The sequence below is a fragment of the Salvelinus namaycush genome, chromosome 23 (genome assembly GCF_016432855.1).
Source record: "Salvelinus namaycush isolate Seneca chromosome 23, SaNama_1.0, whole genome shotgun sequence".
Lineage (NCBI taxonomy): Eukaryota > Metazoa > Chordata > Actinopteri > Salmoniformes > Salmonidae > Salvelinus > Salvelinus namaycush.
In genome coordinates, this window is record NC_052329.1 from 23,021,150 (window position 1) to 23,042,614 (window position 21,465).

General features: G+C 43.7%; 1 protein-coding gene across 1 annotated transcript in view; it reads right to left on the reverse strand.

Moving 5' to 3' along the window:
- LOC120018197 (TNF receptor-associated factor 4-like) overlaps nt 1-21,465 on the reverse strand; it is a 48,535-nt gene that overhangs the window by 3,091 nt on the left and 23,979 nt on the right. The window contains exons 2-6 of the mRNA XM_038961266.1: nt 7,499-7,550; nt 3,532-3,636; nt 3,121-3,282; nt 1,263-1,424; nt 379-534 (exon numbers count right to left, since the gene is read on the reverse strand). Coding sequence (XP_038817194.1) covers nt 379-534; nt 1,263-1,424; nt 3,121-3,282; nt 3,532-3,636; nt 7,499-7,550 — 637 coding nt within the window. The remainder of the gene's footprint in view (nt 1-378; nt 535-1,262; nt 1,425-3,120; nt 3,283-3,531; nt 3,637-7,498; nt 7,551-21,465) is intronic.

Below are 21,465 nucleotides of genomic sequence, written 5' to 3' on the forward strand. Positions count from 1 at the left end.
TCTCAGATTGACGTCAGTTTCAAAAATAGACTAAAATACGCTGTCAGAGCGGAGGAGAAGTGTGACTCTCATTAAAATAGAGCCTAGAGGCACGGACGGGCAGACAGTGATGTATGTTGGAGACAATCATCGCTTTGGACATAAGTTACTGGGTTTCAACGCCACCAGAGCATGAAGCATAATAATCCAAATATAATTTTGGAAACATGCACAAAAAACAACCCGAGAGTGGAAAAATGATAAAACCTGACGTCAATAAAGCAGTGTGCAGTAATGAAAAATCTAACTATGCCTCTTGCAAGAAGCTAGAATCAAAGTTCTTCTCTTTGAGGGTCTGAAGTAATAAAAAGCAGCTAGATCGCAGCAGGTCAGCCTTACCCTGTGTTTGCAGCCAGCATCTTTGAAGGGGCAGAGGATGAGGGCACTGCCACAGTTCTCCTTCACATGATTGGCCAAGTCCTCCCGGGCAATGTTAGGGGTCCCACACTGGTTTGGGCACGCAACTGGAAACCGAGGGCAGTGGTACTGATGGTTCTGTAGGGCAGAAAAAAAAGATATATTTATTATTTAATTTATTACATTATGTACTTTACACAGCAGAATCACTGTGAGTGATTAAACATTGTTGTGTATCATATTGAACAAATGACTGTCTATTAAAATGTATGAATGGGATAAACAAGTTGATTATGGAGCTGATGTCTGCATCATAAAGCATGTGCTCTGAGAGGGAGACATGATGAATAAACTGTGGGTATGAGAGAAGAGGAGTGGGAGTGGCTGGCCGGCCGCTGGGCCTGAGGACAGGATGTGTGCAGAGACAGGTGCTGCCGGGGGTGGGCGCAGCCAGCACAAACAGCAGCGGCACACACTGCGGGCTGGCACAGAAGTGAGCACCATGAAAGCCAGTGTTCATGCAGCCATGGGCCCAGTGCCATCCTGCTCTACAGAGACTGAGAACCCTCCTTCATCCACGACAGACTGCACTGTTCTTCCATCACACACAGTGAAATAGGGGAAGGACTCATAACAACCCTCCAGAATATACCTTCAAAACACTTCATTCTCACAGGTCTGAGTTTGGGCACTAATTTAAGTCTAGCCTTCCAATACAAATACTACATTAATGGGTACATTTTCTTTCCCATCAATCACGTGATGACAAATGTGATTGTAAAACAAGACACGCAGGAGAATGTAGGGAAGGAAGAAGTCCTAGAGCTTGTTCGGTCAGAGGAGGTGTGTTGGTGTTGTTGACTAACCTGGATGGTGTCGAAGACAAACTCCTTGCCACAGTACTTGCAGGGCTGCGTGCGTTTGGGACACTCAGCCAGACTGTGCTGGGACAGGAGCCGACGCATCATCCGCGCACCACACTTATTCTCACAGTACACACTCTCCTGGGGACAAATACCCTGGTGGTTCTGGGAGAAAAGACAGGACACACAAACAGGTCACAACACAGCAGTGACATCACAACCCGCAAAACTACCAGCAAAACGACCAAGCTTTCAGCGCAGATCATCATAATGGTGACTCGTTTCAAGAAGCTAGGTGTATGTCGCACGTCCCTACTTCACAAGAGAGGCATTTTAATGTATTTTGAAACATTTTATGAAAATGTGTTTTATTGTCAGAAATGCCTTCTGGAACATGTGAACTTTCATGTGCCTTAATAACAAACTTGTATGCCATCTGTAAATATGAATACAATTGTTAAATTACGAGCCTAGTTGGTTTAGCCACAGAAAAAGTCATGAACCTTCCTGCTAGCCATGATTAGCTGAGATAATGGATGGGCTGGACATGCCGAGAGATTAGTTTGTATTGGTCTGCCATGTAGCATGCTTCTGTCTATAACATGAGCTGCTCAGTATGTGTAGAAAATCCTTGATACTGTGGATTTTTTAAAAGATATCATGGAGAACTGCAAAAGTGTTGCTACTGCTCTCAATATTGCTTCCCTGAATTTAACAGGAGCTATCGACAAAGATCAGTGGGAAGAAGTTGTGATGGACTACTTTCTGGAGGATGATCATGCCATGCTGACTCTCTCTGACGATGAGGAAATCCCTGATTTTGGTAAAACATTTTTCATTAAACCAGACATTACAGAGTCTTCTGATGACAGTGATGGAGAAGAAACGGTGATCAACAGTGTTGTTGTCACGGAAGAAATTGACCGAGTTTTGAAATCAGTGTAATGCCCGATGGAAGCAGAGTACTGTATGATTGCAAGCTAGCTAACATTGAACCTAGTTGGTTAGCTGTAGCTACCTGCAGATTCATACATGGTGGCCAGCTATGAGTGTGGCTAAGGCTTAAGAGGGTGTAAACGATGCTGAATGGGTGTAGACAAAAAAGAGCTCTCCAGTAGGTGTCCCAAAACATTCAAGGGCCATTTTCTATAAAAGTGGTGTTACAAGTTAATCAACTTTCAAAGCAGAATTACTTTCCCATTGTTCCTCAACTGCAGTGTATGATATACCATTTACTAGTTCGCAGTGTCTACTTTTATACAATGTAAAAAACTAAATTTCAAATTTTGCTACATAAGACCGAATCGAGGTGGTGGGTCACAATTGGTCAGATAAAAAAAAGTAATTGGTATGCATCAATTTTATGATCCCATTGCCACTGAAAATGAACAAATAATTATCCTATAAAAAGCTTGAGCCATAGTGGAAAGGCCACATTGGGCCTGTATAAAACAGAAAGGCCACATTGGGCCTGTATAAAACAGAAAGGCCACATTGGGCCTGTATAAAACAGAAAGGCCACATTGGGCCTGTATAAACAGAGGAGGGTCAGCCTGTAAACAGTAACAGAGGTGTTAGTTAGAGGGAGAGAGGCTAACTTTAACCCTGAGGCACTACTTCTCCTGGACTGAGAGAAAAACACACGGTATGAAATGTGCACAGTTCTACCTCTCTCCCCTCACGCCAACACACATTCTTTCTGAATACACTGCCACCTTCGAAAGCGAGCGTAATTTATAATTGCATTCTGGTGTATACACTACAAAGATTGCTATTCACCAGGTTGTTTATTTGTAAGTGCTACCCTGTAAAAATATACATTTAAAAAAAAAGTAAGTCTCTGCTTATTGTTGTTGTTTACCTCATAGGCCTCCCCGGTGAACTCGCTGCCGCAGAACTCGCACTTGACCTTGCGCTTGGGGCAGTCGTGCTGCAGGTGGTCGGGCAGGTCACGGCGCGTCAGCTTGATGGAGCAGCGGTTCGGGCAGGGGATCACATTGAAGGCGCAGGTGGAGAAGTGGCCCTGAGGGTGACGGAGGGAGGGGGGAGAGAGGAATGTGTCAGCAGCCAGACACGCTGCATTTAGCATTTAGCCAGGCTTCAGCTAGCAGATAACACAACACGACACACTGGAGGCAGGAGACACAGGGCTCTGGTCACAAAGGAGGTGGCTTAGACAGGAGGAGCAAGGGAGAGGATGAGATACTGTAGAGAGATAGAAAGGTAAAACAAACAAAAAAAAGGTTAGAAAGCCAGGCAGGCAGCTACTGACCTGGAGCTGCATCATCTGTCCGGTCCAGCGACAGCCCTCCTCACTGTGGATGCAGCGGATGGGCAGAGCCAGGATCTGCTGCTCTAGCTCTGGGTCAGGGTAGATCTGTAGCCATGACACAACCATGAGGACATGATCAGCACTGGCTCACACTGGGATAGATACGTCTTGTCCAGCCTATCTCCTGTTTCTGTAGCATGAGGCAGGTTGATGTACAAGTACACCCCTTGGACAGGAAGCTAGTCTGTCGCTGGGCCCCAATACATCTCCTTAATGCTGATTGCAAAGCAGAGGCATCGGGTCACACTGGGTTAACTGCAGTATAAACCCTGGATGGTGTGGTTATGCTATGGGGACAGAGTGGGGGAATAGTGGCCGCACCGATGGCAACACCCAAACTAATATAGTGTGTGACCGAGTAAGACAAAGGGTGTTTCCAGCAGTCTAGTAATGATTATCATGTTGATGCCCAACTAAGTGTATTACTAATACAATGAAGCCTTGACAAAGAGGGTCAGAGTGACCAGCAGCCAAACAGCAGAAGAGGATGTTCAAAGTACTAGTCATGGACATGTGACATGAATGACGAATGAATCAGTCCCACAGGAATATTAGGAATAACAATTAAATTTCTGTGAACACAAGAATATATACTGCAATGTTTATGGAATTATAGTTCATGAAATGTTGAAAACATCAGAGAGAGAATTAGAGTGAGGGAGAGAGAGACAGAACACCCCATAGTCACTGATCAAGAAGGATGAGGTCCTTCTCTATCCAATCAAGCCAAATCCGCTCCCTACAGGACAGTATCCTCTGGATTTACAGATTTAGGCCACACACAACCCATGTGAGGCAGCACTGCATGCATCTCCGTCCCTATGGTGCCCAGGCTGCCTTTGTCACATGAGGAGAAAAGGAACTTCCTCAAAATGTCAAAGCTGTCCCTAAAACAAATAACAGCTCAACTGTAGTCACACAAGAGGCGGTCTCTTTCTCTATAGGCTATGAATCAAAACATCGAGATACTATGGTTTTACCATAGCCTAAATATGATTTATACATAAATAAGTACACTGTAAATGTTTATGGTCTTGGTACCCTATTAGAACTGTAAAAGTCAGAATTGTAAAAGGTAAATGTGCAGTGGAATTAAAAAGGGTCCAGTGAATAATACTATAACGACCCTGGGTTTATAAGCGTGGAAATCGACTCTGCCGCACGAGCATGCTTTTGCGGCACAGTCGATAGCGCGCCGGACTTCGGGCTAGAAGGTTGAGGGTTCGAGACCTGCTCCCTGCTGTTTCATTACATTGGTGTCAGAAGTGATCGGACCTTGCATCCACGACAGTGCGTGTGCTTGGCCGGTGAGCGCGTTCCTGTAAGACGTAGAGCCGCAAGCTAGCGCGAGGACGCGCTCTTTGAAAGGAGGGAGTAGTGTAACGACCCTGGGTTTATAAGCGTGGAAATCGACTCTACCGCACGAGCATGCTTTTGCGGCACAGTCGATAGCGCGCCGGACCTCGGGCTAGAAGGTCGAGGGTTCGAGACCTGCTCCCTGCTGTTTCATTACAATACATTAGAACCAAAAGTAGATCTGAGGTAAAACTTTTCACTCTGACTTGGCAGCCTTTATTGGTCCATTAACTTCCATTAACTGTTATGTCATCGCAAATAAAAGCTGTGTGCTACAGTAGTTTAACTAGTGAGGATGAATTATATATTACATTAACCATGCTGTAATGAACACTGCCTTCAAATCCCCAAAATACATAGCAGAGAAGAGTCTTGCCATCTGAAAAGAGCACAGTACTATGGCAGATAATTGGTGTGTGTGTTGGTGTGTGAGCAGCCTGTGATGTGTGTGTTGTGTTTCAGGTTGGGTACTATGACAGCAACAAATAAAGAATAGGCTATCTGTGCAAATGGACCAATAAAGCAACTATTGTGCTACAGAACAGCACTGTCTCTTACAATCTACTGCAGCATGTACCGCAGCATAATAATGCATGGTGAGTGATTGAAGCAGATAACCGCAATACTATTTCCTACTGGAAATCACATGTGCTGAGCCAAGATGACAAAGAAACCAAATCCTCTAAAGTAAACCTTAACGTTCCCTCATTGTTCCTGCCTGGGAGTCTGCGGGGGACTGCAATAAAGACCTTTTAATAACATAGGCCCTGGCGGATCAGGGAACTAAAGCTCTTTGGAGTGCCAACTTCGACTCTGTCTGTCTGCGTTTTGGAAGAGTCAGTCAGCTGCAGTCTCAGCAGAACCCATCCCTTTACTGACATTCTGCTTCCTCTCTGACAACAGGGACATATTTGAATGAGATGTTGCACTGCCTGGGTGAAATGAGAGCATTATTATAATTGAGCTATGTTCAGGGGAGGGCAAGGACAGGGAAATAGCGTAATGAGCTGTACCCAGGGAGCTGGACTTTGTCCCAAATGGCACCCTATTCCCTATATACTGCACTAGTTTTGATCAGGGCTCACAGAGTTCTGGTCAACAGAAGTGCACTATATAGGGAGTAGGGTGCCAATTGGGATGTATCCCTAGTCACCTGCAGGGGGTAATTTACAGGTGACTGGAACGCTATGAAGGCATCAGTAAATAACAGTGTCTGACAGATGTACAATGAGCACGTCCTCACTGTGGGGACCCATGTACTGCTTCTCTGTCGTGACTATAGTCTCCTTAAGTGCTTCACTAGCAGTCGCAGCTCAGCACCCACTGACCTCACACTCACCACCTCACTGGATTGCTGCCTCTGAACTCCTAACACACTTTAGCATGCTAATGTTCTAGTATAGAGCAGGATGGGCCTACTGTATGAGCAATTATTGTATTCATGGGAAAACTAGCCAGTGAGACTGTACAGTAACTGAGATGATGAATTAGTGACCAATGGTGTTTTTATTGCTTTGTTAAGTGTTAAGCTTGGCGTCCTCTCATGCACAGAGCAGAATTAAGTCCTTATCCTTTCGCTACACACTGTGGCAAAATGGAGAAATCAAGTTGATAAGAGAGTGATTCTTTCATTATGAATAGAGACTGCCACCATCTTTTCCCCCCAGTACAATCTGATTAAATGCTTAAAAGAAAAGATGGAGTAAGAAGCCAAAAGTTGAATAAAAGAGATTTAGATGTGGTATTCTTTCAGTGGAACCCGGATGAAGAGGTCTAGGAGAGCTAATGTTTTAGTGATTTGAAGGTTTTTGCCTCCCTTTTCTAACAGATCAACCCAATACCCTGCTTTTCTCAAGCAATGCAATACTTAAAACATTTAAACACAACCTTTGACTTTGGCTGCTAGGCTGGAGAGTGTTTTTACCACTCCCCAGCCGCTCTCTGGTTGTGTAATAATGTCTGCTCATTTGTTTTTCATGGGTACTGTATTAAACTCTAAAACTTCCATGTCGACAGTAGTGTGCGAGAGTTTTGTGCATTGAGAAACGGACCGCCATCAAACCTGACATTCCAAGGGGAATGAGTAGCCTGTGGTCCTTCATTAGCACAATTAGTGGGCCTATACTAGGATGACTAGCTAGCTGCCTGAGCCCTCTGTCTGTCTGTTGGTCTAAGGGTCTGGGGCAAGGGACATGGTGACTCACGTGTCCATGCGGTGTCTCAAATGGGACCCTATTCCCTATATAGTCCACTACTTTTGGTCTAAATAGTGCACTATATAGGGAATATAGTACCATTTGGGTCCCTTCAGATTCACATTTAAAATAAGGCCTCATCTCAGCCTGACCAGGACATTCATAATCAGTGTGTTGTATGGGTAAGTTACTGGGTAGCCCAGAGACATCAGAAAGTGAGGGTGAATTATGTTGATTGGGGCATGGTTGTAGGCTTAACTATGGTTGTAGGCTAAAGTATTGCTTAACTGGAACACAGATCGTATTCAAACTTGAATACGCATGTGAGAAAGTGGGTAAGAGGGTTTTAACCGTACCTTGGCATAGTCCAGGGGCAGCTGGTCCTCTGGGCACTTGAAGACCCCCTCACTGTAAGACACAAGAAGGAAAAGACACGTTAGTTGCCTTCAAAAGGATCACCACCCCCATCTCTGCTCTCACACACCCATCCCAACCACACTGCACTGTACAATAAAGGCAGATGAGTTTCTGAGCCACTGGCTTTTATGTAGTTGCCCTTTCATCTTCCCTCCCTCTAGGGATTTATTTCCACAAATTCAGTTGTATTACTGGAGAGGAAAAGAGAACACATTAGAACCTGAACTGTCTATCCATAATACATTAAGGGCTTCTCTCGCTCGCCCCCGCCCCTCTCATGTCAAAGGTGTTCATTTTTACCCCTATTTTTGAAGGCAGGGGGATGACAAACTGAGCGTGTGTGAAGCGGCTGAAGAGGGCGGTAAAGCCTGGTCTTTGTACACTCACTGGTTTGCCAGTGAGGCTGGTGGCTTGTCTGGGCGACTAGCTGCTGCCTCTCTTTGTTCCTCCCTTCCTCCAGCGGCAATAAAACCCAAAATAAGATCTCTGGGTTTATCACACAGGCAGTGCCACAAAAAAACTCATTCCCTGCCCTGATTTAGAGGCCTTTTACCAAGGGGCCAGATGAGATGGGTGGCGGTGGCCCTCAGGTAACAACGCAGCACGTCCCCAGTCCTGATGTCACCATGAAATATTCACTCTGGTAAATAACGGAGATGACGTCACTGTAGTACTATAGGCAGTCAGGCAGGCAGTGGGCTCACTGCGTGCTGAGCCCATAGATCTACTGTACAGCAAAGCCAGTCAATCAGTGACACAAAGAGCAACTTTAAAAGGCCATCAGTGGCTGATCCCCTGAGATGCATTAGGGCTCGAACATACCAATAGCGTTTGCCTGCCGAGAGTACTCGCAAACTGACTGCAAACTGATTTTACATGTAGAATCGCGTGACAATGTCGCCAGTCAGATGTCAACAGCGCGCTGAACGATCGATAGACGAACGGGAAATCCACATTCGGTGCGATGTGTGCACCCTTTAAAGAGATGTGTCGGTAGTGTAGTGGTGGGCTGCTTGGCTGCAGGCCCCCTGCTGAGCCATAGGGGTGTCTGGGATCAAGAGGGTCAGTCAGTCAGTGACATGAGGATGTACATCCCTTTCCCTGTGGCCCAGTGCACATACATGAGATCGCAATGTCATTATCATAGGCCGCAGCCAGACAGACATCTTGTTGCAACAATGGCCATATTGATAGAGGTACTGTAACACGAATGGTGAAATGCTCCTTTGCTTTGCATACATTTTCAATTCCCACAGGTGTGAGAGAGACTAAAATAACCTCAGTGTTTTGGGTTAAAGCAACAAGGCCCTGAAGCTCCATCTGTCCTACTACCATGTACGAGGTAAACAACAGAAAGACATCTTTTAATGAACAAACTTCTCCTGACCTCTCCATTCTCTAAAGTAAATTAATAGATTAATGGGAAAACAAACAGCCCGAAGGGGGCAGGGAGGGCAGTGGTCTCTGCTCCCAGGGTCCTACAATGGGTTCTTCCCAAATTGCACCCTATCCCCTATGTAGTGCACTACTTTTGCACTATTTAGGGAATAGGTTGCCATTTGGGATGCATTCAATGTGCCTATTGACCAGGGCCCTTGTTACCCTGTAGTCTAGTTGGCCTCAATGTCACCTGACAGAGCCTGAGGCCAATGGGAGTGGACCAAAGACCCAGGGCCATGTGATGTTGGGACACATAATCAATGATCACCCTGCACTTTGCCCTGGCTGGAATGCCTGGCCTGTCTCCCCAGCTGCTGTGGAATCAGCTGCACACAGAACAACAGACCAGAGGGATGACGGGGAGATAGAGGTGAGTTTAATGCATTACGAGACAGCAGTAATTCCAGTCCATTAGGGTCACTCTGTCAGCAGGGAGCCGGAGAGCAATTAATAAACAACAATGCGGCTTTAAAAAAAACATTATTGATCACCAGGGGAGAGAGCCCAGTCAGCAGAACATCTCCTATGTACTGTGAAATCATTTACTCATCTCCGTCATTCGAGCCTCATCTATTTGATGTTGATGATAAGTTTTAGAGCCACAGGGTCAGACTGCATGACGCAGAGCTGTGGGCTACATCCCAAACAACACCCTACATACTGCACTATTTTTTACCAGGGCCCACAAAAGTAGTGCACTGTATAGGGAATAGGCGGCCATTTGGGACGTGGGGATGTGTAGTAACTGTTTCCCCGTATAGAGGAAGGAAATAGGAACAGAGAGAAAGGTGCTCCTTGCTGGACTAGACAGGGGAGATGTAAGCAGTGCAGGAAAGCAGGGTTTACAGCTAAAGGACCTACCCAGCCGCCTCCTCTGCTCTACCTGACACAGAGGCAGACAGGCGAAAAGAGCATCGTCACAGGCTGTCAGGATGATTCCCTCCCTGCTTCGCAGAGAAAGACCTGCAGCCACACATTCATCTGCTTGGCCCGCTGTTCATAATGTTACCCGACTCTCCAGCCAGCTTGTTTGTGGAGCTCACTGCCGCTTTGTAAATGCACATTAGCAGAGAGAGGTGGGGGCATTGGAATAATAATAGCTTCTATACAAGTCTTCCCCTTCTCTTGACAAACCATTTCTATGACTACTTGAAGGCCTCCTTACAGTGGAGTAAGATTGCACTAATTACCGTTCAATGCCCTTGACTACTTCAATGCCCACCTCCAATCACTCAGCACTGTTTGGCTGTTAGAGGATTAACAATATTGTAACACTGAAAAAAGAGAAAAGTCCTTTGCATACATACAGTACAGCCCGGTCACCCGCAGGGTCCTTGCACCCTGTCCACTTGACTCACAAACCAACAACACTACTGATACCAACAGCTTCACTACAACTAGGACACAGTTTCATGGGTGAAAAATATTTTTCCTTACTAGGATACACAGGGCAGAGATAACAGTGCCTGTCTTGTACAAGTCAATGATTATACAGGGTGAGAGGCTGATTAACAACAAACTAACCAATCACTCATGTTGGGAAAGTACTGAAGACAGAAAAGCTCAGTAACCACATACATGGAACTCTATTCCACATCAAGTAACTCATGCAAGCAGTAAAATTAGAATTAAAAAAAATAGATACAAATACACCTTATGGAGCAGCGGGGACTGTGAAGCAGCACAAACACAGGCACACACACACGATATAATACACCACTTTACACACTTGTACACATGGATTTTGTGTTGTAGATACAGTGGGGCAAAAAAGTATTTAGTCAGCCACCAATTGTGCAAGTTCTCCCACTTAAAAAGATGAGAGGCCTGTAATTATCATAATAACCCTAACCCACTTCAACTATGACAGACAAAATGAGAGAAAAAAATCCAGAAAATCACATTGTAGGATTTTTAATCAATTTATTTGCAAATTATGGTGGAAAATAAGTATTTGGTCAATAACAAAAGTTTATCTCAATACTTTGTTATATACCCTTTGTTGGCAATGACAGAGGTCAAACGTTTTCTGTAAGTCTTCACAAGGTTTTCACACACTGTTGCTGGTATTTTGGCCCATTCCTCCATGCAGATCTCCTCTAGAGCAGTGATGTTTTGGGGCTGTTGCTGGGCAACACGGACTTTCAACTCCCTCCAAAGATTTTCTATGGGGTTGAGATCTGGAGGCTGGCTAGGCCACTCCAGGACCTTGAAATGCTTCTTACGAAGCCACTCCTTCGCCCGGGCGGTGTGTTTGGGATCATTGTCATGCTGAAAGACCCAGCCACGTTTCATCTTCAATGCCCTTGCTGATGGAAGGAGGTTTTCACTCAAAATCTCACGATACATGGCCCCATTCATTCTTTCCTTTACACGGATCAGTCGTACTGGTACCTTTGCAGAAAAACAGCCCCAAAGCATGATGTTTCCACCCCCATGCTTCACAGTAGGTATGGTGTTCTTTGGATGCAACTCAGCATTCTTTGTCCTCCAAACACGACGAGTTGAGTTTTTACCAAAAAGTTCTATTTTGGTTTCATCTGACCATATGACATTCTCCCAATCTTCTTCTGGATCATCCAAATGCTCTCTAGCAAACTTCAGACGGGCCTGGACATGTACTGGCTTAAGCAGGGGGACACGTCTGGCACTGCAGGATTTGAGTCGCTGGCGGCGTAGTGTGTTACTGATGGTAGGCTTTGTTACTTTGGTCCCAGCTCTCTGCAGGTCATTCACTAGGTCCCCCCGTGTGGTTCTGGGATTTTTGCTCACCGTTCTTGTGATCATTTTGACCCCACGGGGTGAGATCTTGCGTGGAGCCCCAGATCGAGGGAGATTATCAGTGGTCTTGTATGTCTTCCATTTCCTAATAATTGCTCCCACAGTTGATTTCTTCAAACCAAGCTGCTTACCTATTGCAGATTCAGTCTTCCCAGCCTGGTGCAGGTCTACAATTGTGTTTCTGGTGTCCTTTGACAGCTCTTTGGTCTTGGCTATAGTGGAGTTTGGAGTGTGACTGTTTGAGGTTGTGGACAGGTATCTTTTATACTGATAATAAGTTCAAACAGGTGCCATTAATACAGGTAACGAGTGGAGGACAGAGGAGCCTCTTAAAGAAGAAGTTACAGGTCTGTGAGAGCCAGAAATCTTGCTTGTTTGTAGGTGACCAAATACTTATTTTCCACCATAATTTGCAAATAAATTCATTAAAAATCCTACAATGTGATTTTCTGGATTTTTTTTTCTCATTTTGTCTGTCATAGTTGAAGTGTACCTATGATGAAAATTACAGGCCTCTCTCATCTTTTTAAGTGGGAGAACTTGCACAATTGGTGGCTGACTAAATACTTTTTTGCCCCACTGTATGTGGTAGTGGAGTAGGAGCCTGAGGGCACACACTTAGTGTTGTAATGCTTTTAGAATTGTATAACTGCCTTCATTTTGCTGGACCCCATAATAAATACAAATAGTGTGTTTAATATAATCAGCACATTAAAATGTCAATGGGTTCCCATCCTTCCCCTGTCTCTCATACTGTGAGAGTAGCCTAGGCTCCACAGCTGTTGTGCTGCAGCACAGGGAGGCCAACATCAGATCCAGCAGGCCCCTGGACCAAAACAGCAGAAGGCCAGATGAGTATGCCCCACAGCTAATTACATGTTCAAAATCACCCCACTTATCTGGTTAGACAACAGCCTTCTCCCCAGCTCTAATTAGGGGCATTTCCCAATTCCCGTCCATGAGTGAAAGTCCCCCCCCAGCATCACCCTAGTATTTCCCTGGACCATCCCCCACTCCTCAGACCCTAATTGCACCCCCTCTCTTGCCCTCAAAATCTCTTGTAGGCCCTGAGAGCAGATTAAACAGCCATCCATTGAGCCCAGTGATAGTGATGAGGACTGAAGGTCACCCTCCATATGCCTCCTGATAGGCAGACGGCCACTGAGAAAAACAAGACAAAGCCCCCAGGTTTGGTTGGCCTGCAGAAGACTGCAAACGGCCTGTCAGGGACAGTACAGTACAGCCATCACACACAGAGAAAGAGGAGATGGCTCCTGATGGCTGCTACCTCACCGACTGAGGCCTAAGAATGACCCTGAAGCCTGATCTCTTGACTACCAGGGAGACCCCTGACCCTATGTTTACAATAGAGGGCATGGCTGTGGAGAGCTAAACAAACGCCTCTCGGAGGAGTTTGAGAGTTCTGGAAAGCAGGACGTCTACGACACATTAACGTCCAAAAGAGTTTTACTATTACCGTGAGAGGTTGTATGCATCCCAAATGGTACATTATTAACTAAATAGTGCACTACTTTTGACCAGGACCCATAGGTCATTTGGGACTCAGAAGAGGTCTTTTCAAACTCAGAGATCTCATCAAGAAAATTTACTGGGTCTTCTGGCTAGTAACTGTATCAGGCCTGGCTTGCTGGTCTTCCCTGGAAGCTTACTCTGAGGTTTTATGTTCATCTTCATGCCAAATCATTTTCTTTTCAAGTAAAGAAGTAGATTAACTATGCTACACAAACAAGATCTTAAAATGCCATCAGTTCCCTTTATTCAGGCTTCCTGGTTTTCAGTCTCCCAGCTGATCCCAATTCCATGCTTCTGCTGCCAGAATGTTGGGAGAAAACAGGACTCTTGTTTCATCTCAGCAGGAGTTCCCCTAATCTCCCAAATCCAACAGTTTTTTGTATGTGTATATGTGTATATGAATGTGTATGTGTGTGTTACAACTCACATCAAATTATCAGCCTGTAGTTTCCAACAGTAATGAGATTGTCATTATAACTGCCCTTTATAAGCCCGTTGACAGACTAGCCTCCTGTCCAGGAGGTGTACTTGTACATCAAGCTGCCTCACGCTACAGAAACACAACCCTAAAGGCCATTCTGTCTTGGACAATATAATATATACACAATAAACCTATCCTATGCAATGCTGAAGGGGAGAACATTTTAACACTTGCCAGTTAAATGAAATGACCGGTCGTCAACTACATGTTCTGTTGTTTATACGATGCCCAGTAGTAGCATTTAGAGATAATTAAAGGACTCTCATGCAAAGAAAAAGAGCCTCCAACACATTTTACTAAATATAATATATTTTTATTTATAGAAGAGGCAAATGAGATTAGAGAAGTGATCCGAAGTACAGTCCATATCCACATGAGTGAAGAGGTTTGTAGGACAGTGGAGGGAGAGATGGAGGGAAAGTCATTAGGCAGTGACCGGGTGAAGGAATGCCCCCTAGCCAAAGAAGAGTCAGAATGTGCTTCCCAAATGGCACCCTATTCCCTATAGTGCACTATTTTTGGCTAGTTATTCCCATTAGTGTCCTATTTTTGGCTAGAGGCCTATAAACCCTGGTCAAAATAAAGTGCACGATATAGGGCAAAGGGTGCAATTTGTTTTGACGCAATCAGAGGGATCTCCTGGATGAGGAAGGAGGTGGGGGACACGGGGTGAAGCAGGTGTTTCTGTCTATGGAACCCGATACGATGGGAGGGTAATGTTCCCTGCTCCCGCTAAATGCTGACTCAGTTTACAGCCTGGACAAAGGCAGGGGTTGCATCCCAAATGGCTGCCTATTCCCTACATAGTGCACTACTTTTGACCTGGACCCATATGGGAATAGGGTGCCACTTGGGACACAGTGAGGCTCACATCAGCCTTCTTCTTTGTCCCTGGGAGGAGAAGGAACCACCTCCACTTTCTCTATGCATGAATGACATCACCGGTTAACTCCTCACTACCTGACTGGTTCAGAGAATTCCGGAGTTTAGTTTACTGTAGCATGACGACTTGTGGGAAATTTCACACTGCTGAAAATGAATCAGAGAGGAGTTAAACAGAGTTCAATTGGATTATGTTGTGCAGAAACCAATGACCTTTGATAGGCCAATCATATCCTTAGGGTTTTGGGGATAAATCCAAACACACAGTAGGCTACAGTACTTCACGTGCAGCAAGGAAGCATGTTTGAATCAACATGCTGCAAAGTTTATTTTGGTTTCATTTAGTTGAGTACATACATCTGGTTATTTTTGGACTTTCTTTAATCAGGGTTTGATTGACTGATGCATAGAGGACATGCTTGTACAGCAAATGTAATTTGTAAAATCATATCTGACTCACATCATTGGTGTTTGCAATGTCCATGTCCAGTCAGTGACAGCTTAATGTGAACTGACCATGTCTGTATATCTGAAGGTCACGGACATCAACAAGAGTTGGTTCAGCCTTATAGGTATTAGGCCTAGTTCCTCAAGATCCAGTTTGGATCCACACACTACGTTTTCTGTATCTACTCTAAAAACAGACAGACACTCTTAAGACATTTTCATGAGTCTTTCTACTGTTGTTCTTAGCAACAATAGCACAAATGATGCAAGTGGAGGAAAGCCGACTAGGCCTCATACTACAACGACAAATGTGTGGGTAGTTGTCTGGTAACGTTTCCATGGCTCTCTTGCTCCTCCTGCTCTCCCTTCAACATACTGTATGTGTCCCAAATGACACCCTATTCCCAACTGACACCCTATTCCCTATATAGTGCACAGAGCTCTATGGGCCCTGTGCACTATAAAGGAGATTGGTTGTGTCACAAATGGCACCCTCTCTCCTCACTAGGATGAAAGGCGTTGACTAAGGTAGAAGAAACCCATAGGGAAAACGACTGATTAAATAGCCTACAGACAGACATAGCATTCAGACAGTGAGCATCCCCACCCAAGAGATGAGCTAGGCCTATACCAAGGCAGTTCTTTATTCCACACAAGGTGGATGTGTCTCAGAAATATACAATACTTTGATTCATAAACAGTATTGGTAAGGATACAATGTTGTGTTTAATGAAAGCTTCCCATTTCAGACACAGCGAGGCTTACCTCAGCCCGCTTCTTTGTCCCTGGGAGAAGAAACTACCTCCACTTTCTCTATGCATGTGTGTCAGTGATGTCGGTGATGTTATTCATGCATAGAGAAAGTGGAGGTAGTTTCTTCTCCCAGGGACAAAGAAGCGGGCTGAGGTAAGCCTCGCTGTGTCTGAAATGGCACCCTATTCCCATATAGAGCGTTACAGGCCCTGGTCAAAAGTATACCACTATATATGGGAAATGGTGCCATTTCAGACGCAGGTATTGATCATGGGACAGCTCTGTAGAAAAATGCACAAAGATGGAAGTTGTTTAGATGCAAGTGACGGCACGAGTTCACGCCGCTTACGTAACGACATTCATTTTTCTTTGCAGTTCTCCAAACACTCAGTGTGCTGACATTTGTGAGCACAAGTCATCTGTCAGCTAATTCACACAGTCCTGGCACGTTCAAAGGTTAGCAAAATATCAATTTGTTTTTCAAATGCCATCTTTGTTTAGCAGCACTAACGCAGGCAGTTGTTCAAGGGTAATACTGTGTTAAGGTATATTTTTCAAGGGTTTAAGAATTGCAATATTGTCATAATCAAGCTTTTGGATCCTGCTGTGAATTGCATGCATGGCAGCAACTCTTTTCCCCGAGTAGAGCTTAGGGGAACAAGCTAGCACTTCAAAACTGAAAACAAAAATGGGCAAAGCTATGTTCGCTGACATCCTTGTAAGAAAAGGAACAGACGGCTAGTTCTTTGACTTTTATGATATCAGAAGTCTGTTCTGAGCCACAGGCAGTTCCCCGAGAATACATAATGGAATAGGATCTGCACACTGTTCAGAGGGGGATTTGAGGTGGCTGATCGGTTTGAATCCAGGAGCGTCTGCTCTACACCGTTAGGATACACTGTGACTCATAGTGGCACAGCTCTGATGCAAGTCGACTGTGTTCCGGCGTAACAGAAAACACTGACTCCCAAAAGCATCCGGCCACCTGCCAGAGCACAGATCAGAGGGGGAACGGAAGGAGGGAGGGCGAGAGGGAGGGAGTGATGCAGCCATCTGCAAATTGGGCTCAAGTCTCTGAGACGCCATAATCCATGGTTAAGTCTGAGAGGAGGGGAGACGAAGTTTACACTCCCTCACAATCCCTGTTGCCATCTCCTTCCATCAATGTGACTGCGCTATAGACATGGGGTCTTCATCAGGGGAACCAGGGCCTCAGAATCTTCACGTAGCCACAACTGCCAACCCAGCACTTCTCAGCAGACCTCGCGATACGAAACCCTTTCTTGTCGACTTTGTATTTTTGTAATAGTCAATCGTTTGAAAATACTGTCAACTGATTTGTTTGATGGTTTCCTTGAACTGGCTAACCTTGACTCGGGATCTATAGCTCAGCTGGCAGGGTTATGTGCTTCATTTGGTTTGTAATGAATCGTCTTCCAATGGGAAGGACTGCATACAAGGCTGGATTTAACTGTACTGTTTAGCCTACATGTACATGGATGGTACTTGAATTAGATAAATAAATTAGCAAATGTAATGTATTCAGGGCTCTAAATTAAAAAAAAGTAATTGCTACCAACTTAACAATGTTAGGAGCACCACATGAAATTTAGGAGCAACAGAAAAACATATATTTTTTTACATTGATTGAGATACAGGATATATTGGGCCTGTATGAATTCTAGCTACTTTTGAAGCACATGTTGTGCCCTAGAAACTAATATGTAACACCGCAAACACAGTTTATTATAAAAGCTAAAATGTTGATACAAATACCTGTCATTGAAATTACTAAGTCATTTGTGGAATATTAGATTTCTACATTGTGTAGAAGCACTATTTTCCTATTGAGATGCATTACATTGAAAATTGTACACTGTCTCTTTAAAAACGTCAGGTTTTTGATGATGACATGCAAGAGAACTGTCATTAATTTATTGCCATGATCAAAGATGATGGATATACTGACAAGATACATGTCTCTCCGCCCTAACAATGGGAGTCGTTGTCCACAAAGCGGCATGGCGGTCTGTCTAGCTCCTGCCTATCCTTTCTTTTGATTGGTGGATACATCTCATTATTGTAATAATTTTTTGAATATTCGATGAGGGTTTTTGACGTGAACCACCTGTATTCAATGGAGAGATGCTATGCTACTAGCCTCATGCCATGAATATGCATAGCCATCTCGTAGTACTGAGCGGTTAGTGCGTATTGAGGTCGGTTCAATTATTTAAAAAATAATCATGGTAACACAGAATAAAACAATTAATAAAAGTCCCATGATGGTAGTGACTGCCCATTACTGCTTATCACTTAACATAACTTTAATACAATATTTCAGTTGTGTATATTACATTTGTTTTATTTGATGACTTTATTATTTCATTTCAAGTCATCATCTCATCTCTGTAGAGCTGCTGCCTATGCTGTCTGACAAAATCACTATTTTAGTAGTTCTTCAAAGTAAATATGGCATACTTTTATGACTGCTGAATACCAACTATCAATCACTTAGATCATGTATTTTCTGGTAGAGATACCACACAAACTAATAGCTGCTCTCTATATCCCCTCATGATCGTGCATTGTTCTGTGTCTTCTGTAGCAGATGTAAAAGAGACCTGATAAGTAGATGCGCAATGGATTATGGTCATTGTAGTTAATTACCACGTTCTATGCGCTAAACTATGTAGAATATTGGCCTGCTGGAAACTACAACTCCCTACTACATTGCACAGTTCAGGCTGGATCTGATATATCTCTAGAGATGAGCTCACAGAAAAAAAAACGAACGAAATGAAATTCTAATAATTGAACCGACGTTGGTCAACAAAAAATAACCTAAATTAAATCGCTCAGCACTACCATCTTGAGACAACTCTGATATAAAGTGTTTTTTCTCAAAGATGCCGGGATGTCACGTGTCCTACCGTACTTATATCAGTACACTCGTAACAACTTAAGCATTACGAAACTTCTATTAGATCAAATAAACCTCACGTAGCAAAAAACTTGCTTGGTGTGCAAAACAATGAAAATAAACAGCACATGCTGGCGGTAGACCAATTTTTTGCCGAGTTGGGCCTCTTTCTTCCTCCACTTTTCTGCTATGATCATAGAGCTTGCCAGTTTGTAGTCGTAAAACCCGGAAATGAATTACCTCTGGATCGTTCAGCCATCCCTATGGAAAAAATGGATAGGGAAAGAATAGGGTTTTGGAATAAATGTCAAAAATAAGGTCTGAGGTCAACACAGACTTAGGAGATATTATATGTTCTATGAGATAATATCAGTCAGGTAACATGACCTTTATGAATTATGAAGCCTTTGTGTTTTATATGGAGTTTTTTATTACATAAATTCTTCAAAATAAGTGACATTAGCTGATGAAGATTATCTCATAGAACAAAACGTATAAGATCTCCCAAGCCTGTGTTTACCACAGACCTCATCTTCGGCGTCTATCCAAAAACTCCAGTCATTTTCCCCATAGGCTTTGTCCAACAAACCATGGCAGAGTTGGTGCCAACAAAAAGACACCATTACTATTTCGCTCTATTGAATTCCTGAAGAAGCAATCCCTTTTCCTTTCTTTCTGGGGCCCCAAATGTTTGGATATAGTGGTAAAGTTACGAGATAGTTAGCCAGCCAATGCGGTAACATGACTGAACAAAGTGTAAACAAATGGTTAATGACACACAAGTAGTTGTAGGATGACCCACGACATGGTTTATGAATGTAAAGTTTTGTCCCAGCGATCCGCTATAGCAGGGTTTCCCAAACTCGGTCCTGGGGCCCTCCCCCTGGGTGCACATTTTGGTCACAGATAGAACAATGAGACAGATATTTCACTGGATGTATAAATGTGAAGCATCTGGTTGGCATGTCCACTCACTACCAAATAATAGCCTACTAGCGGGCAGTGGGAGAAAATGGAACGAGATGGATTTTAGCAGACATTCTGCAAATTTTGTCATTGATTTCAATTTGATCTCAATACAGTTGATCTCAATACAGTTTTTGGTTCCCAAAACTAAAAATATGTTGTGAACAGAGTGGACTAAGTTTTGTAGACTTTACCCTTTGCAAAAGCTTTTTTTAAATAACGCTGTTTAGGAGCGCAATGGCGAATTTAGTTATTGCTCATGCACACAACAGAGTAGTAGGCATTTCCTAACGGAAATATGCAGATGTATACCAGAACGCGCCAATAGGATATTGCTAACGTGTGCTTGGCTCTTCCCACCTCCTTGCTTGTTCTGACCACTATGACTCATTTGTTCCCATTGGAAACGTCAAGCTGTGGTCTATCTTGGTTTATCTTTGTTTTGTTTTTGCCCTAGCACTACACACCTGATTCATAACCAACTCATCTGAATCAGCTATGTAAAAACATGCACCCAGGGGGTCCCCAGGAACGAGTTTGGGAAACCCTGCACTATAGGAAGATAAACATTTTGTGCCGGTAATATGGGTCAGATCTTTTGACATGCTGTTTTCTCTGTAGTAAGGGTGCAACCATGACGCTAACGAATCTGCACTCGCTTGTTTCTCTAGGGCACTCAAACAATGGTGCAGCAAAGCCTTATCATTAGGGGTCGACCGATTAATCGGAATGGCCGATTAATCGGGGCCGATTTCAAGTTTTCAAAACAATCGGAAATCGGTATTTTTGGGCAACGATTTGCATTTTTTTTTTTTTTTTTTTTTTTTTTTTTTTTTTACACCTTTATTTAATCTTTATTTAACTAGGCAAGTCAGTTAAGAACACATTCTTATTTTCAATGACGGCCTAGGAACGTTCTGCCTCGTTCTGCAGAACGACAGATTTTTAACCTTGTCGGCTCGGGGGATCCAATCTTGCAACCTTACAGTTAACTAGTCCAATGCTCTAACACCTGATTACAGTGCACTCCATGAGGAGCCTGCCTGTTACACGAATGCAGTAAGCTAAAGTAAATTGCTAGCTAGCATTAAACTTATCTTATAAAAAACAATCAATCAATGACTGTCATTGCTCCAATGTGTACTTAACCATAAACATCAATGCCTTTCTTAAAATCAATACACAAGTATATATTTTTAAACTTGCATATTTAGCTAAAAGAAATCCAGGTTAGCAGGCAATATTAACCAGGTGAAATTGTGTCATTTCTCTTGCGTTCATTGCACGCAGAGTCAGGGTATATGCAACAGTTTGGGCCGCCTGGCTCTTTGCGAACTAATTTGCCAGAATTTTACGTAATTATGACATAATATTGAAGGTTGTGCAATGTAACAGGAATATTTAGACCCATGGATGCCACCCGTTAGATAAAATACGGAACGGAATAAACGTTTTGTTTTCGAGGTGATAGTTTCCGGATTAGTCAAAGGTATATGGTTTAGAGAGAAATAGTCGACGCGTTATAATTCCTGTAATAACTTGCGGCTGAACTTGAAAGGGGTTCCTTCGTTATTTTACCGTTCATGTCTTCCATAGAGAATGTCTTGATCTACTTCAAATAAGGTCTGTGTTTCGTGCAGGCTTAAACCGCCTCGACGTTTTGATACCCGTGTAAATCTCACTAGGATAAGGTAACGTTT